This window comes from Rhincodon typus, chromosome 14 (assembly GCF_021869965.1).
Source record: "Rhincodon typus isolate 14 chromosome 14, sRhiTyp1.1, whole genome shotgun sequence".
NCBI classification, from domain to species: Eukaryota; Metazoa; Chordata; class Chondrichthyes; order Orectolobiformes; family Rhincodontidae; genus Rhincodon; species Rhincodon typus.
The window spans coordinates 68,429,812-68,449,202 of NC_063345.1; the positions used below are offsets into that span (position 1 = coordinate 68,429,812).

The 19,391-nt window shown below is 41.0% G+C and overlaps 1 protein-coding gene across 7 annotated transcripts in view; it reads left to right on the plus strand.

Annotated features, from left to right (window-relative positions):
• The window catches only part of btk (Bruton agammaglobulinemia tyrosine kinase), a 116,519-nt gene that overhangs the window by 50,770 nt on the left and 46,358 nt on the right, over positions 1-19,391 (plus strand). For all 7 annotated transcript variants that reach the window (XM_048604853.1, XM_048604858.1, XM_048604856.1 and 4 more), the window contains one exon: positions 18,332-18,413. In XM_048604853.1, the coding sequence (XP_048460810.1) occupies positions 18,332-18,413 (82 nt within the window). The remainder of the gene's footprint in view (positions 1-18,331; positions 18,414-19,391) is intronic.

Below are 19,391 nucleotides of genomic sequence, written 5' to 3' on the forward strand. Positions count from 1 at the left end.
AGAGGTTCATAAAATCATGAAGGGCATGGATAGAGTAAATAGACAAGGTCTTTTCCCTGGGGTGGGGGAGTCAAAAACTAGAGGACATAGGTTTCAGGTGAGAAGAGAAAGATATAAAAGGGACCTAAGGGGCAACTTTTTTACGCAGAGGGTGGTGCGTGTATGGAATGAGCTGCCTAAGGAAGTAGTGGAGGCTGGCACAATTACAACATTTAGAAGGCATCTGGATGAATAGGAATAGGAAGGGCTTAGAGGGATATGGGCCAAATGCTGGCGAATGGGACTAGATATATCTACGATATCTGGTCAGCATGTACGAGTTGGATCAAAGGGTCTGTTTCCATGCTGTACATCTCTATGACTCTATGACTGACCTCCAACAACCACAATAATCTCTTTATGAGCCAGATATGACTTTAATTAGTGGAGAGATTTTCTGCTGAATTCCTTTTGCCTAGGGTGGCTTGACGTCATACTTGGTTGACTCAGACCTTGAGGTCAAGGGCTGCCACTCACCTCATCTCTGGAATTCAGCTCTTTTGTCCATGTCTTTACCAAGGCTGTAATGAGGTCAGAAGCTGAGACACCCTGGCAGAACCCAAACTCAGCATCACTGAACAGGTTATTGTTGAGCAGGTGCTGCTTAATAGCACTGTTGTGACCCCTTCCATCACTTTACTAATGATTGAGAGTTAACTGATGAGGTGTTAATTGTCCAGGTTGGATTTGTCCTGCTTTTTGTGTACTGGGACAATTTGCCACACCGTCGGTGGATGACATTGTTGTAACTGTACTGGAAGAACTTGGCTAGGGTGTGGTAATTTGTGTCTTCAGCCATTTCCTGATTATAGTGTTGAGTGAATTCAATTCCACTTAAAGCAAAAGTGTTTTGCCTGGATTGTAGTAAGGTGAGAGTCGGAGTAGAGATGCAGTGACCAGCAGATGTGAAAGCAGCGCAAGCATTTGTTGGATTTGTCAACGATTTAGGAACGTTATTTTCTAATTCGTTCTCAGAAAGTGATCTTCTATGCAAGGTCCCTACTAATAATATAGGTGCTATAAAGTCAATGATGAAGTTACCTTGCAGTGTGATGCCATTAAAACAGGACTTGGATAATCCTTATGTAGCAAGGACCTCCATTTGCAGTTACATAAGGGTAATTAATGCAAACTGAACTGGGCCATGGTCAGATTGAGAAAGAGTGCTTGGCTATTCTCTCCCTTTGTCAGCATTTTAATCAATACCTGTAGGAGAGACAAAGTGACAGTGGAGTCTGACCACAAGCCACTTCAAAGCATATGCCACAAACCATTTTAAGTACGTGAAAGAGTCTTCAAAGAAAGTTATTTTGCTATGAGCTATCATATAGATGTGATGTAAAATGAAGAGGAAGAGATGTAGAGGGATAACAAGGTGTAGAGCTGGATGAACACAGCAGGCCAAGCAGCATCAGAGGAGCAGAAAAGCTGACGTTTCGGGCCTAGACCCTTCTTCAGAGATGTACATTGTCAACCCACTGTCAAAGTCAACACTTCCTACTAAGAAAGTTGAGGATGCTCCAACAGAATGTAAAATCATCTAGATTGAACAGGAAGTACCAGTTTGCCATGCTCAGGTAGTCATCAACACAGAGACATTGAAAGGCAATGTTTTGATCAAATAAAATGACTTCTACACCTCTCCAAGTACTGCACAAAGTCGTGATGAAAGGATAGGGGACACATACGTTGTTATAACAGAATGTTGGACATAAAGTAGTAAAGAGGTAGCTCAAGGTGGCACCTAGTACAAAGTAAATAGATCATTATCACTAAAGAGATGATAAAGAGATGCTGAAGTGCATCTGTACAAAAAAAAATCAGTGCATTGAATACAGGGTTTGGGAAGGTATGTTGCGGCTGTGCAGGACATTGGTTAGGCCACTTTTTTTTGGAATACTGCATTCAATTCTGGTCTCCCTGGTTCATGAAATATGTTATTAAACTTTAAAGGGTTCAGAAAAGATTTCCAATGATGTTTCCAAGGTTGGAGGATTTGAGCTATAGGGAGCGGCTGAATAGGCTGGGGCTATTTTCCCTGGAGTGATGGACGCTGAGGGGTGACCTTATAGAGGTTTATAAAATCATGAGGGGCATGGATAGGATGAACAGTCAAGGTCTTTCCCCCAGGCTAGGGGGAGTCCAAAACTACAGCGCATAGATTTAAGGGGAGAGGGGAAATATTTTTCGGAACCTAAGGGGCAACTTTTTCACACAGCGGGTCATGTGTGTATGGAATGAGCTGACAGAGGAAGTAGTGGAGGCTGGTATAATTACAACATTTAAAAGGCATCTTGATGGGTATATGAATTGAAAGGGTTTAGAGGGATATGGGTCAAATGCTGGCAAATGGGACTAGATTAATTTAGGATATCATGTTGGTATGGACGAGTTGGACCAAAGGATCTGTTTCCATACTGTACATCTCTATGACTATGACTCTAAGTGGTCAAGGAACTGGATCAAGTTGAGAAGGGCAAGAGACCTGCTCTACTAACAAAACATGGAAACAAAATCCAGGAACACAGCCACCATTGCCATACTAGTAATGAGTTCCAAGTTCAGCAAGCTCAAGAGCCACAGATAACACCTGACATCACAGCAGATTATGAATGAAGCTGGTAGTCGACCACTTCATTCTCATAGGAACTGATTATCTTGTCACAGTAGCTTTCTGCTTGGACTAATTGTAGGTGGACCAGTTTACTTTAATAACTACCACTTAAATTGACAAATTCTAAAAACACACCGGCGATTTCAGAATTCCCCTCATTGTGCTAAGTGACAATGGCCCCAAAGTTCAGTTGCTTCATGAAAGATTGGGAAATTCAACATGATACATCATTCCCACACTATTCCCAGGCAAATGGAAAAGCTGAGGGGGCAGTGAAAATCACTAAAGGATCCATAAAGAAATGAAGCAAATCCAGCAAAGAGTTGTACAAAGTGTCATTAAGTGGAAAACCACATCTCGCAAAGACATGAAGATTAGCCCTGTCCAAAGACTAATGTCACACTGCACCCATGCCATTCTTGCAAAAGTGAGATACTAGAGGAGTTGGAAGCTGTAGTAGGCGTGATTGATGACTTAAAGTGAAATGACAGTAAGCCAAATTTCACTTTGGTAGAACTGCCTGGTCATTGCCAGAGCTGAATATTAATGAGCCAGTCACACTGTAAACTGTCAATGAGAATCAGCCTGTGTGACAACTTTGGAACTCTACACAGCAGTTGTTACCTTTATCATGCATAGTGAACGTGTACAACCACATATATTTGTTGGGACCATAGACATCTACATACAACGAGAGAATCTTTTCTTACACTGCAATCAGATGATCAGGAAAGTGTAATCTCACCAACTGCACAGAGTATAGAACAACCTCAGTCCCAGAGATCCACTGCTCCCTAGCAACAGAAATGAATAAGCAACATCAATTACCCTGGCAGCAGCACCTAGCACAGGAATGACACTCCTTGAAGAAGGAAAACAACCCTAGAAATGAACAAATACCAGAGGAACAACCAACCATATCAGTGGGATATCTACATGATTTAAAGTCAATACATATTATGATGTGCAGAAACTGATAGAAGTAGAACTAACAAGAGTTAATAGACTGTTTTGTTCATGAATGATTTTCTTTGTGATTATGCAATTGGGCAACTAAGATGTAATTGTACATGATAGCTCATGCATTTTTTCTTTGTTTCTCATGAAAAGAGGCATATTTATAGAAAGGTGATTGTATTTAGCGTAATGGCTGGCTTGTTTTGGTCTTTGACATCTACCTTTGCTGCAAGTACCTCTATGTGCAGTCTGTGGCAGCCATTAAACTCAACGCATGAAACGGTTTTTACTTTTATGTGTTGATATGTGCCTTTAAGAGCTTTTGTATATTCTGGTTCTCTTGACGAAGGGGTGTTATAAACCTGGTGCTGAGGTATCTGCTCCATGGAAAACAGAGTAAATAGGTTTTTTTTAGACAAAAGAAAACATGAGTGGCTGGAGTCAGGCTCACGTAGACCCATGGTTTTAATATTTTGATTTCAGTTGTTGAAGTTAGGGTTTTTGAAGTTGAAGGTGCTAGATATAGCTGCTGCAAAAAGTTTGAGGTCTCTCACTGTTGCTAGATGCATTCTGTCGGCATTCATTTTCCTGGACTGGAGAAGATAACAAGTGAGGGAAACCTGTTTCGTTGAATTTGCCTTTGCCAGGGCTTTGTTTATGGGATACTACTATATTGAAACAGTTGATGAGTAGTAGTTAAATAATACATTATTCTGTTAAATATTTCAATAGAATTAAAATCATGCCAATTGATTGTTGTATTTTAGCCATGGTGCAATAATAAAGTGTGTTTTGTTTAAAGTTTAGTAACTTGACCAATTGAATCATAACTGGAATGCAATGCTTTACACTTGCCTTTAAACAAGATAAAAGTTAGGGTCTAGGCTATCTCCTTGTTATATTTTGATGGGGTTTGCTTTGGTCCAAAGCATTTATCAAATATCTTTAACATTTTAATTAGGCCATAAGGCCATAAGATATAAAAGCAGCATTACGCCCATCCAGTCTGTTCCGCCATTCAATTATTGTTGATATGTTTCTCAACCCATTCTCTCCTTCACCCTTGATCCCCTTACTAATCAAAATCCTATCTATCTCTGTCTTAAATACACTCAATAACTTGGTCTTCACAGCCTTCTGCAGCAATGAGTTCCACAGATTCACCACCCTCTAGTGGAAGAAATTCTTCCTCATCTCAGTTCTAAAAGGCCTTCCCTTCACTCTGAGGTTATGCCTTCAAGTCCTAATTTTTCATACTAATGGAAACAGCTTCTCCACATCCAGTCTATCCAGGCCTCTCAGTGTTCTGGATTTTTCAATGAGATCCCCCTCAACGTTCTAAATTCCATTGAGCATAGACCCAGAGTCTTCAACTGCTCTTCATTTGACAATCCCTTCATCCATAGGATCACTCTTGTAAACCTTCTCTGGGCCTCCAATGCCAGCACATTCTTCCTTTAGAGACAGGACTCAAAACCACATTACAATGTTCCAAATGTGGTCTGACTAGAGCCTTATACAGCCTCAGCAGTACATCACTACTCTTGTATTCTAGCTCTCTCAAAATTAATGCTAACATTGCATTTGCCTTCCTAACTGCCAACAGAACCTGCATCTTAACATTAAGAGAATCCTAAACCAGTCCCTTTGTGCTTCCGTTTTCCAAAGTGTTTCCTCATTTAGGAAATAGTCTATGCCTCTATTCTTCCTGCCACAATGCATAACCTCATGCATTCCCATATGGTATTCCATCTGCCACTTCTTTCTGCACTCTCCTAGGCTGTCCACATCCTTCTGCAGCCTCCCTGCCTCCTCAACACTACCTGCCCCTCCACCTATCTTTGTGTCATCTGCAAACTGAGAAACAATATCCTCAGTTCCTTTGTCCGGATCGTTAATGTATAATGAATAGTTGTGGTTCTATCGCAGACCCCTATTCTAACTAGAACATGACAGATCATAAACTAGAAGGAAATAAATGATGACTGGAAAGAGAGCTTGTATAATGCAATACATGGTGTGTCAGCATCATACCTTCTGCCAGTGTCCCTTTTATAGCGTTTGATCATCCACTGTCCTTGGGCCAACTGGTCAATTAACAGCCACTTAAAATGCCTCATCCTGCCAGGTGCTGCTTTTTCAGCTAGTGTGTAGCCTAGCAGGCATTATTTTATCAGTGGAGCAGGTCTCAGAGAAAGGAGTGAGAAGGAGGGGCTTATCTTATGGGCATCCTGCGCCATTAGATTTACAACCATGCCTCAATTCCTTCCCTCACACAGGGTCAGACCCTACCCCATAATCCACATCTCCTGCTCTCCCAAATTGAGCAGACCCCCAACTCTTACACCTCTGTAAGACTGAGGACTGCTCACCAGGTCGTGCCTAGATATCCTGTCAGTTCATCCTCCACTCACTCCGCTCCTTTGGGATTAGCTTGGCACTAATGACTGTTGGGTTAGGGAATACCCTCTGGATTACATTCCCTATCGACCTTTCCTGTGGCAGCATGGGAAACCTCACCATCCCAAAAAATCCTGCCCCAAGTTTATTTCATCTGTCATCATTCAGTTAACTCTCTAAATGCTGGTAGCATTTTAATCACCTAGCATTGTTTGAATGGCAGTCTTCAGGCGACTGATTGTGATCTAGCAATCCAGACGCCTTTAGATTTCTAAGATAAACCAGAAAGTACAGAAAAGATCACTAAATCATCTGTTATGGAGAGAAACAGGATTAATGTCTAAGCTCACTGACAGTCCAGCTGTTTCCCTTTCCATAAATGCTGTCAGGATTGCTGAGTATTTTGTTTCAGATTTCCACCAATTGCAATTTTTTATTTTTTGAGTTCTACAGTGTAACTTCAGTCCTCTATTGGACTGTCAGCTGGGAAAATGGGGCCAAGTGACTGGAGTGGGATTTGAACCCTTCTCCCTTGTAATTTTGACTTGAGAATGATCTGCAGCTAATGCTGATCCAGCAAGAGCTGTCTGTAGCTTTGGGGAAGAACTGAAGGAAAGGTGGTCAGCAGGGAGCACTAGAAGTTCAAAGATGAGGTAAAGTGGAAAATAACACCTGAGTGGCACCAAGCTTGGGCTCTAAGTCCATGCTAAGCTTGAACACCTCAAATGTGGCAGGAAAGGGAGACTGAGAGGGCTGGAGTTCCACAATAAGCAGACTCTGGAGCATAGGGAGTTCAGGATTTGGAGAAACTGTGAGTCTGAAATTCATCTGAATGAAGAGGTGAAGACTAGGAAGAGTGAGAAGGAGACGAGAAATCGAAGCTGAGGAAGTACAAAAGAGGAAGGTTGAGTGGATCAATGTGTGAAACAGAGAGGAAAGTGAAACAGAAAGAGACTAGAGGCTACAAGTGATGGACGGATTGTTAATACAATGTCTAAAATCAACCATATTGACCAAACATTTCTCTGTACCTCAGTAATCAAGCTACAGCCTGCTCTCTGTTTGGTGTTGGGCTTTTAAGATAACCAACATGCTAAATGTAAACAAAACGAGAAATGAAACCTCCTGTTGTTATTTTGACTGCCTCTAATTTCAAATCAGCCACTGAATCGTGGAAAGATTCATTCTTGCAGTGAATATCCACCTTATATTGAGACTGCAAAATGAATCTACTCAGTGAGAAATGATTTAAAAGCATTTTTTCACGTGTCCAACCCAGCACTGAAATCCTTCAAAAAGTGAATTCTCAAAAATAGTGATTCATTTGCCCTTCACCAGCTACTGCCTGACTGAAGGGGAGACCAGTATTGACTCCTTACAGAGAGGCAGCTCCTTTAAAAACAGATCCAGTGAAAAATTGACCTGCAGCGTTCTAATTTCAAGAACTGACACCATTCAGAATAACTCAAGTTTTAGTTAATTCATTGACACCAAACTGATGATGAAGAGACATAGGTTCAGCCGGAGGGGAACAGTATGAAGGACATATGTCAGAGAAGATTGGCTCGGTTGATTGCTCAGACTGAGGAAGACAGGCAGAATCTTCTCCTGCTTTTGGCTTCAGTAAGTGGTGACCCTGGTTACAAGGGCCAAGCTGTGCGGGCCAAGCACATCTGGAACACAGGACCATAACATGGCTGGATTATGTTGTAGTACAGTGATTCTCAGGGTACGCTGGCATGAAACAGAAGGTCAGGTTAAGCAATAGTTCTGTCATGCTGCTGTTTTACTCATTGGATCCTGGAAAGGAAGATGCTGCCAGATTCATTCTGGATGGCATAGTGGCGGCCTTTCAACTCATCAAGGCCATGTCTCTCTGTAAAGTAACTCAGTATGTCTCACATCCCAAATCAACACCTGGCCTCAAACCAGCGCCCCACCCCCAACTTCCCAGTTTGAAATGTCCATCCAGTTTCCTTTACAAATCATGTATAGGCTCAAATAATGCTTTTTCAATGGATTGTACTTTTGTTGTCTATTTTGAATCATTTCTTCAAATGTTTGCCAGTATTTTATTTACCTCCATACTTTTCAATGAGAAATCCCTATCATAGGACCACCACCATCTGTAATTTCTCCATCGAGCCACTCACCATCCTGAATTTAAAATATTTTGCCATTCCTTCAGTTTCATTGGGTCAAAATTCTGTATTTCCTTCCCTAACAACATTGTGGCTCTACCTACAGCTCAACAATTGCAGGAGCTCAAGAAGACAGCTCACCACCCCCTTCTCCAGTGCAGTGAGTGATGAGCAGTAAATGATGGCAGATGCCCACATCTTGTGAAAGAATAAAAACCAAGTTTATTTACCTAATCAAATTTTGCCGGCTCTCCCCTTGTACATACACAGCTGGATTTGCTTACAATTAAGATTGTTTTGTACTTGAGCCTGTCACTTTCAAACCCACCATGAAATTTACTTGCACAGTATTATGACTCCTTTTTCTCTGAGAGGATTCACTGTGAGATTACTAATTAACCCTGCATTATTGCACAACACTAGCTCTGAAAAAGCTTTTTCATTAATTGGTTCCACAAATTCCAGGGAGCGAAAACATTCTTCAATCTTGTCTTTCAGGTTACTATTGCCAAGTTGATTGTTCCAGGCTACATCAAAATTGAAGACCTTTGCATTTATTGCAGGGCCTTTCAAACTCCAATTACACCTTGCTTAATCTCCTCTGCAACAGTATAGAATAGAATAAAACAGTAATTTATTGTCACATGTATTTTTGCAAAAAATAGTGAGAAGTGTTTAAATTCCCATTAATGCCTATATTAATAACAGAAATCATGTATTAAAAAAGTATAACTATTGGTAATTGATTTTTAAACCGCAACAATTTCTCGCTTCTGAAATCCGTGTAGATTTCTTTTTATCAATGCTATATTTGCACTATGTATTTCCCATTACATAATTGCCCCCTCAATGTATGGCCATCTTTACTCTTCACTTCCTTGTTTTGAAATTGTGGGTGTGGGATTTCCTTCATTATCGCAAATAATTTGCCTCAATCTTTCGAATCAGTGAAGACCATGTCAGATAGGCAAATTTACCTTTACGTTGCAACTTTCATGACCTCAGTCAGGACATTAATAAGTACATTTGCAACCAATCAGATATTTTTAAAAGTGTTTTGCAGTTGCAAAGTGGAAATCATGACTGCGAAGAGTTCACCCAAACCCATAACCCAGTGCGTGGTATCTGAAACAGTGCTGCAGTCCCTTAGAATGCCCTTGAGTTTCTGGATTGAATCTGAAACCTTCTGACACAGATAAGAGAGCCACAACTGAACAAAGGGTGCTGTACTTGCAAATGTTATCAAAATGAGAGGTTGGTAGGAATGGTTAATCCCAGTTTTAAAGACAGCTTTCAAACCAATCTTTACTTCCTGCTTCGTGGACACTGGAGAAGTTAAAACAGGGAACCAGGAAATGGAAAGAGTTGAACAAATACTTTGCATCATTCTTCACTGTTGAGGGCACTAATACTGTTCCACAAGTACGAAATCAAAGGACTAAACAGTGCAAGTGATGATAACTAACTAAGAGATAAAGTATGAGGGAGACCTAGCTAAAGGCTGTTAAGTCCATTGGACCTTATAGGAGACACCCTAGGACATTAAAAGAAGTAGCTGCAATGATAGTGGATGCACTGGTAGTAATCTTACAGAAATTCATAGATTCTGGAAAGTCTCAGAGGATCGAAACACTTATTCAAAAAGGGAGATAAAATAAAAAGGTAACTACAGACCAGTTAGCTTAACATCCATTATTGGGAAACTGTTAGGTTTAATAACATAGCATTTTGAAACACATAATATAATCAACCAGTGTCAGAATGGCTTCAATAAGGGGAAATCATGCTTGACAAATTTATTAGCATTTTATGATGAGATAACAAGCAATATAGATAAAAGGGAGCCTATAGATGTGAAATATTTGGATTTCTAAAAGGAATTTAACAAGGTACCACACATTAACGCTGCTTGATAAGAAGTAATGTATTATCATGGATAGAGGATTGACTAAATAATACAAACATGGATAGATGGGTTGGTTGTGGATGTGGACAAGTTCAAAGTCAGTGGGGTTGATGTCAAAGGCTACGAAGAAGGAAATGTTTCCATTTGGGGTTCACCAATAATAAGAAGCTGGACCTGGGTGTTTTTCACCCATTGGAAGGGGAAAGGGGGCAGAAATGGGATCTATGACATGTCAGGGTAACGTACAAACTGATAGTAAAGGCTTTTATATCCAAGCACACCTCATCCACCAGTTGCCATCTTTCCACTGTTGATCTTACTTTGTTAAAAAGTTATATTCGTTTTTTTGTCCCCTTTCATAGACTCATGAGTGTTCCTGATCAAATCATATTTTTCTAAGCACAATATCCTGCGATCACCTTCTTAATGTTGGATTCCAACATCTGTCCTATGACAAATGTTAAGCATATAATTTGCTGCTGTCTGCCTCCCTCCTTTCTTGCATAAAGGTGTTACATTTGCTGTTTCCCAATCCTCTGGAATCCTTCCAGAATCCAAGGAATTTTAGAAGATTATAACCAATGTGTCGACTTTCTGCTCCATGACTTCTTTTAAGACCCGAGGATGCAGATCATCCAGTCCCAACCAAGACCAAACCAAACCACTTTCCCAATTACTTCCTAGTATCAATACCAAGTGAATCTCCATTCCCATTCTTTCCCCATAACTCAATTTATGCCAAAGTTCCATTTGTTCTCCATAGTCCTGTATCAATCTCAAACTACTCCCCGTTCTCTTCCTGTTTTTAGCCCTCGAGGATCTGTAAGCCAAAGTAACCACATTTATTGATTAACACCCAAAAAGAGAAACTACCAATAAGATTTCACCTTTTGAAACTTGTGCACTAGTTTAAAACAGAATTTATGCAAGTCAAATCTGAATTAACAGGTTTATGGTGGGTACAGGTTATAAATGATACATTGAAAAATAGTATAAAAAAGACTCCCTGCTCAAATATCACACCACCTCACCTCAGTTTTTCCAACTCTGTATTCAGAATCTTAAAAAAATCATTAGGTTAGGCCGGTATTTATTGCCCATGCCTAACTGCCCAGAAGGCAGTTAAGAGGCAACACATCGTTGTGGATCTGGAGTCACATGTAGGCATTAGTGGGTTTTAATGGATTCATGGTCATCATTAGACTCTTAATTCCAGATATTTTTTAAAATTGAATTCAATTTCCACCATCTGCCATAGTGAGATTTAAACCCAGGTCCCCAGAACATTACTTGGGTCTCTGAATTAATAACACAGTGATAATGCCACTAGGTGATCACAGGGAAATTGCAGGATCTCTCACTTTTCTCACTCATCTGCTTTGATTCTTGAAGCAATATAGCTCCACTCAGTCTAAATTTCCGCAAGGATAGTCATCCCCAGACAGCATGCTCCTTTACTAAAGCTTGTTAAGAAATCTGGTCAAACCTAGCAAAACCTAAGCATAATTTGTGTATGTGTCCAATTCACCATCTTGGTTCCAACCATATCTGAAATTTTCTGTTCCTTTTTAACTGTATTATGCACACAGTTCCTTGTAAATGTGGCTCTCCATTCTGTCCATTTAAATTCTTCTTTTTATCTTCCCATTCAGCTTCTGTACCTTAAATTCCTTCCTAATGTACTGTTTTCAAGTCGAGTCTTAGGTCACATACTATAAAAGTCCCTTTCAAACATACTTAAAAACAGTTACAGATTCTACAGACGTCTTACAGAAATATAACTTTTCCTTATTATCTTGCTTTCAGTAAAATAGTCATTACATGTAGATCTGTATCGATTTCAAACTAATCTTATTGTTGCATTGTCCTGTGGATAATGATCAATCTCAGACTAATCACACTGCACCATTCTTTAACTGATGCTTTGTAGGAATCTAAAATTAATTTCAATTGCCCAGTTCTCTTCCTTTATATTTGCAACTACCTTTGTACCATCAACAAATTTGGATGCATTACTCTCTGCCACTTTTCTAAAGTTATTAATATAAGTTGTAAATTATTGAGGTCAGGCACTGGTCCTTGTGGCACTCGACTGGTTGGATACCAAATTGAAGATGTAGTGTTTATCCCTACGCTCTGCTTGTTAATGATTAATCAATCCAGTATCCATGCTAATATATTATCTCCACTTCCATGAATCTCATCTTGAGTCTTAGCTTTTTCTGTGGCAACTTAATGAATGTCTTTCAGAAATCTAATAAATTATATATAATGGTGCCCTTTATCTAACTTATTATCTAACTTTTGAGTTAAATCTTCAAAAAGACAGTAATAAATTTTCCAAGCACAATAGTTCTTTTGTAAAACTATGACAATTTGATCTCTTTATACCATAATTTCCCAAGATCATTGATAATAGTTTCCAGTGTTTTTCCAATGACTACAAAGAACAAATAATAAAGAGCTACCAACAATACAGCACAGGAACAGGCCCTTCGGCCCTCCAAGCCTGTGCCAACACATTTTGCCTTTCCATACTAAAACTGTCTTCACTTACAGGATCCGTATCCCTCTATTCCCTTCCTTTTCATGTATTCGTCCATGTGCTTCTTGAATGCTGCTATTATGCCTGCATTCACTACCTCCTCTGGCAACAGGTACTCACCGCCCTGTCTGTGAAAAACCTGTCTTGCACATCTCTTTTAAGCTTCCCCTCTCGCATCTTGAACCTGTGTCCCCTGGTAATTGACCCCTCCACCCTGAGAAAAAGCCTCATACCTTCCACTCTACCCATGCCATTTATAACCTTACAAATTTCTACTGGGTCACCCCTCAACTCCTGCATTCCAGTGAAAACAAACCCAGTCTATCCAACCTTTCTGTATAGCTAAAAATCCTCCATACCAGGCAACATCCCGGTAAACCTTTTCTGTATCCTCTCCAAAGCATCCCCATCTTTCTGGTAGTGTGGTGACCAGAACTGTATGCAAAATTCCAAGTGAGGCCTATGAAGCTGCAGCATGACTTGTCTATCCTTATACTCATGCTGCTTCCAATGAAGGCAAGCATGTCATAAGCCTTTTTTACTACCTTACCTACCTGCGCTGCCACCTTCAGTGATCTGTGGATCTCCACACCCAGATTCTTCCGCATATTAATATACCTAAGGGTTCTGCCATTCACTGTATAATTTCCACCTGTACTTGACCTTTCAAAATGCATCATCTCACATCTGTCCGGATTAAACTCCATCTGCCATTTTTCTGCCCATGCCTTCAACTGATTCATATCCTGCTATATCCTCTGACAACCTTCCTCTCTATCTGCAACTCCACAAATCTTTGTGCTATCCGCAAACTTACTAATTAGATGAGCTACGTTTTCTTCCAAATCATTTATGTAGACCACAAACAGCAGAGTTTCCAGCACTGATCCCTGTGAAACACCACTAGTCACAACACTCCACTTTGAAAAGTATCCTTCCACTGCTACTCTCTGTCTCCTATGCTTAAGCCAGTTCTGTATCCATCTTACTAGCTCACCCCTGATGCCATGTGACTTCACCTTTTGTACCAGTCTACTATGAGGGACCTTGGCAACGGCTTTACTGAAATCCATGTAGACAACATCAACTGTTTTTCCTTCATCAATCATCTTCATCACTTCCTCAAAAAACTTGATCAAGTTAGTGAGGCACGACCTTCCCAGTACAAAACCATGCTGTTTATCGCTAATAAGCCCATTTGCTTCTAAATGCATATAGATCTTGTCCCAGAGAATCTTTTCCAATAATTTCCCTACCACCGACGTGAGACTCACAAGTCCGTAATTTCCTGGATTATCCCTGCTACTCTTCTTAAACAATGGGACAACATTGGCTGTTCTCCAGTCCTCTGGTACATCACCTGTAGCCAAAGAGGATACAAAGATATCTGTAAATGCTTCAGCAATTTGTTCTTTTGCTCCTTCAATATTCTGGGATAGATCCCATCAGGATCTGGGGATTTATCTACATTAATACTTTTTAAGATGGACAACACCTCTTCCTTTTTAAAAGCAACTTGGCTTAGAAACTCAACCTTCCCTTCCCTGAGATCATCCCCCACCAGTTCCTTGTCTTTGGTGAATACCAACACAATGTATTTGTTTAGGACCTCAGCTATCTCTTCTGGCTCCACACATAGATTCTCTCCTTTGTCCTTGAGTGGGCAACCCTTTCCCTGGCTAGCCTCTTGGTTTTTATATGTATAAAAAGCCTTAGGATTTTCCTTAATTCTATTTGCTGACAACTTTTCATGACCCCTTTTAGCCCTTCTAATTCGTTGTTTAATTTCTTTCCTACTTTCCTTATATACTTTAAGGGCTTCACCAGTTCGGATCCTCCTAGACCTTATCTATGCTTCCTTTTTCTTTTTGACCATGGTCAGAACATCCTTGGTCATCCAAGGTTCACATAGCTTGTCATAACTATCCTTCATTCTCACAGGGACGTGCCACTCCTGAACTCTTATGAACTGCTATTTGAAATACTCCCACACATCCAATGTAGATTTACCCTCAAACAGCCGCCTCCAATCAAAATTCTCCAGTTCCTGCCTAATATTGTCGTCGTTCATTTTCTCCCAATTTTTCACCTTCACCCGAGGACTGCTTTTATCTCTATCCATGAGTATCTTAAGATTGACAGTACTATGGTCACTACTCCTAAAATGCTTTCCTACTGAAAATTCACTCAACTGGCCAGGCTCATTTCCCAAAACCAGGTCCAGTATAACCTCTTTCCCAGCTGGACTGTTTACATACTGTATCAAGAATTCCTCCTGAATGGTCCTTACAAATTATGCCCCATCCAAGCCCCTAGCACATAGTGAGTCTCAATCAATACAGGGGGAGTTAAAATCACCCACCACCACAACCCTGCTGTTTTTACATCTTTCCAAAATCTGCCTACATATTCTCTCCTCCATCTCCCGCTGGCTGTTGGGAGGCCTGTAGTACACTCCCAGCATTGTGATTTCACCTTTCCTATTCCTGAGTTCTACCCATATTGCCTCGCTGCATGAGTCCTCTGATATATCCCCCTTTAGTACAGCTGTGAGATATTCCTGTACCAGTAATGCAACTCCCCCGCCACTTTTACCTCCCTTTCTATCACACCGGAAACATCTAAATCCTGGGACATTTAGCTGCCGGTCCTGTCCCTCTTTCAACTAAATCACAATAATGTCAAAGTTCCTAGTACTAACCAAAGCTTTAAGTTCATCTATCTTATCTATTATACTTCTGTCATTGAAATACATGCACTTCAGACCACCTCCCCTCCTCTCTTCAGCAGCATTTCCCTGCCTGTTCTTGTTCTTAGTCATGTTTGCTTTGGTTTCTACGTCTCCCTCAATTTCTGCATCCACTGTCCTGCTCCTTTGGTTCCCATTCCCCTGCCAGACTAGTTTAAACCCTCCCCAACCATTCTACCAAGTATCCCCCCCCACCCCCCAAAGACATCTGTCCCGGTCTGCCCAGGTGTAACCCATCCAGTTTGTACAGATCCCACCTCCCCCAGAACTGGTTGCAATGTCGCACGAGTCTGAAACCCTTCCCCTTCGACCATCTTTTCAGTCACATGTTCATCCTATATATCCTGCTGTTTCTACTCTGACTAGCTTGTAGCACTGATAGTAATCCTGAGACAATGACCTTTGAGGTCTTACATTTCAACTTTCTTCCTAGTTCTCTACTTTCTGCTTTTAGGAACTTATCCCTTTTTTTTAACCTATGTCGTTAGAACCAACTTGTATCACAACCACTGGCTGTTTGCCCTCCCCCTTCAGAATGTCCTACATCCAGGACCCTACCATCAGGGAGGCAACACACCATCCTGGCCTCTCGTTTGGGGCCACAAAAATGCCTATCTATTCCCCTTGCAATTGATTCCTGTGTAGCTTTGTATTTCTATGCCTATTTATCCCTCCCTCTGCAGCAGAGCCAACCATGGTGCCATGAATTTGGCTATTGCTGTTATCCTATGAGAGGCCATTCTCCTGAACAGTATCCAAAACAGTATATCTGTTTTGCAGGGGAATAGCCACAGGACATTCCTGAATTGCCTGCTTAGGCCTCTTGTTCTGCCTGGTGGTCACCCATTCCATTCCTTCCTGTGGAGTCTGAATCTGCAGTGTGACCACCTCTCTATGTGCTATCCACAATACTCTTCGCCTCGCGAATGCTCCAGTGTCCCCAGACGCCATTCCAACTCCAAAACTTGGGCTTCAGAAGCTGCAGCTGAAGACATTTCTTGCACACATGCAAGTCCCAGGCACTGGAAATGTACCTAGCTTCCCACATCAAGCAAGAGGAGAAGACTACGACTTGGAGCTCTCCTGCCATGTCTTACCCCTTTAACTTAATTTAAGTTAAGACTGATCTCAGGCTAACTGTTCTGTAATTCTCTGTTTTCTTCCTCCACCCTTTCCTAAATACCAATGTAACATTTGCTAATTACAATCTGTTGGGAACCACTCAGAAGCTACAGGAATTTGGAAACTCATAATCAACGCATCACTATCTTTGCAGCCACTACTTCTAGAACTGTAGAACCTAGGTCTCAGGACTGAGGTTTTTTTTGGCTTGTAGTCCCTTAATTTTCTCCAATATGTTTTAGCTGCAGATATTAGTAACTTTAAGCTCCTTACACTTATTAACCCCTTGATTACTCTCTAACACTGGTATAGGTGAATTTAGTGCCTTCCGTAGAGAAGACAGACAAAAGTATTTGTTTCATAGTTGCCATTGGAAGTGAGGTGAGAGTGACGGCCATTGACATCAAGGCTACATTTAACCAAGTGTGGCATCGAGAAGCCTGAGAAAAATTGGAGTCAATGGATATCAGGGTAAAATCTCTCCATTGGTTGGAGTAATACCTGACAATAGGAAGTGGTCGTGGTTGTTGGAGATCAGTCTTCTCAGCTCCACAACATCTCTGCAGGAGTTCCTCAGGGTAGTGTCCTCGGGCCAACCATCTTTAACTGCTTCATCAATGATCTTCCCTCCATCATAATGTCAGAAATAGGGATGTTCACTGATAATTACAATTGTTCAGTACCATTTGTGACTCCTCAAATATTGATTCAATACATGTCCAAAGTATCAAAACCTGGGCAATATTCAATTTGGGCTGACAATTGGCAACTAACATTCAGATCCCACAAATGCTAGACAATGGCATTCTCCAATAAGAGACAATCTAACCATTGCTACTTGACATTCAATGATATTACCATCACTGAATCTCACACTGTCAACATCCTGGGCTTACCATTGACCATAAACTGAACTGGGCTAGCATGTGAATACTGTGGCTACAATAGCAGATCAGAGACTAGGATAGTTGCAATGAATAACTCATTAAAAAAAACCAAAAGAACTGCAGATGCTGTAAATCAGGAACAAAAACAAACTTGCTGGAAAAGCTCACCAGGTCTGGCAGCATCTGTGAAGGAGAAAACAGAGTTAACGTTTCGGGTCCGGTGACCCTTCCTCAGAACTCAGCCCTGACTCTCAAAGCCTGTCCACCATCTACAAGGCTCAAATCAGGAGTGTGATAGAATAATCCCCACTTTCCAGGAAGAGTCCTGTGCCAAAAAGACACAAGAATCTTAAACCAGCCAGAAGAAAGCACCCCACTTAATTGGGACCAAATCTACATTTGTTCAGTAGCAGCAGCATGTACCATCTATGAGATGCAGTGCAGTTATTCACTGAAGATCCTTAGACAACACCTTCCAAATCCATGACCAGTTCCATCGAGAAGGACAAAGGCAAATTTTATGGTCCATTTATCGAATCAACCTCAGCAATTTCTCCCACATATCTATAATATTGACTTTGCTTAGTTTTAAGATTCATCTTTTGCATTCAAGTATGTCACTCTAAAACTTAACATGGAACTATTGTAATGTAATGTGATATCTTTTCTGCAGAGTTTGCTGCCTGCCTTATTCACAGTTTTAGACCAAAAATAACTTTATTCTAATTTGAGTCCCCAACATATTGTTCTAGGAAACGTTTGAGAAACCATTCTACAAAACCGGACTGTTTTAAATGTAGTTCAGAGAATTTTTTTTTATTAACCCAGACAGGAGTCTGAGACATTGAGTCTGAGATTAAACTCCTTGCTATTTGTTGGCAGAGTTCAGATGCATAATGTTTGACTTTTCTGTTGCTTTCCTGACCTTGTGATGCTAAGATCCAATCATGACATGACTATATCTTCCACAGATCGTGTATGATGAGGGCCCTCTCTATGTTTTTGCCAAGAATGAAGATGTGCGGAAACAATGGATCAAAGAGTTGAACAACAGTTACGTAGTCAATTTACTCAGCTTTCTTCCTTTTACGTTGATTAAATCCAGAACGGAAGACCTATTTGAATCATAGAATCCCTACAGTGTAGAAACAGAAACAAGTCCACACCAACCCTTGGAGCATCCCACCCAGACCCATTCTCCTATAACCCACCTAAGCTACACATCCCTGAACACTACAGGCAATTCAACATGGCCAACCCACCTAGTCTGCACATTTTTGGATTGTGGGAGGAAACTGGAGCGCCTGGAGGAAACCCACACAGACACAGGGAGAATGTGCAAACTCTACACAGCCCAAGGGTGGAATCAAACCCGGGTCTCTGGCACTGTGAGGCTGTAGTGCTAACTATTGAGCCACTGTGCCACCCTTGTGAGATTACAGGACAAATCTGTCACTTGCTGGGTAGGAAAGGAATTATGTTGTGCTATAGTCTTGCGGTGTGACTGGGAAAACAAAACTGGGCTGCAACTTCCTGTAATATCAAAGGTCCAGCCAAAAATCAGATGCACATGAATCCTAAAGGCCCAAAGAATTAGGGAAGAGCTAGGTCAGGTCATTTAGACCTGTAAGCCATCTTTTACCTCCAGATAATCATGGAGAGGCAGGGGTTGAGGGGGGAGGTGTAAGTTAATCTGTGTGATAATCAGAGGGGAGTTGGGTGTTAGTCTGTGTGATAACCGAGGGGTTTTACTCTGTGATAATTGGGGTTGTAAATCTGAGTCATAATTGGGAGGTGGCAGTGTTAGTCAGTGTGATAAAAAGGTGGGTTAATCAATGTGATAATCGAGGGGTGGTTAATCTGTCTCGTAGTCAGTGGGGCATTTAATCTGTGTGGGAATCGTAGTGGGGGGTTAATCTGTGCGATACTTGCGGGAGTTTAATCTGTATGGTAATGGGGAGGTTAATATATATATAGTAATGAAGAGGGATTAATCTGTGTAGTGATAGGGTCGGTTAATATGTGATATTA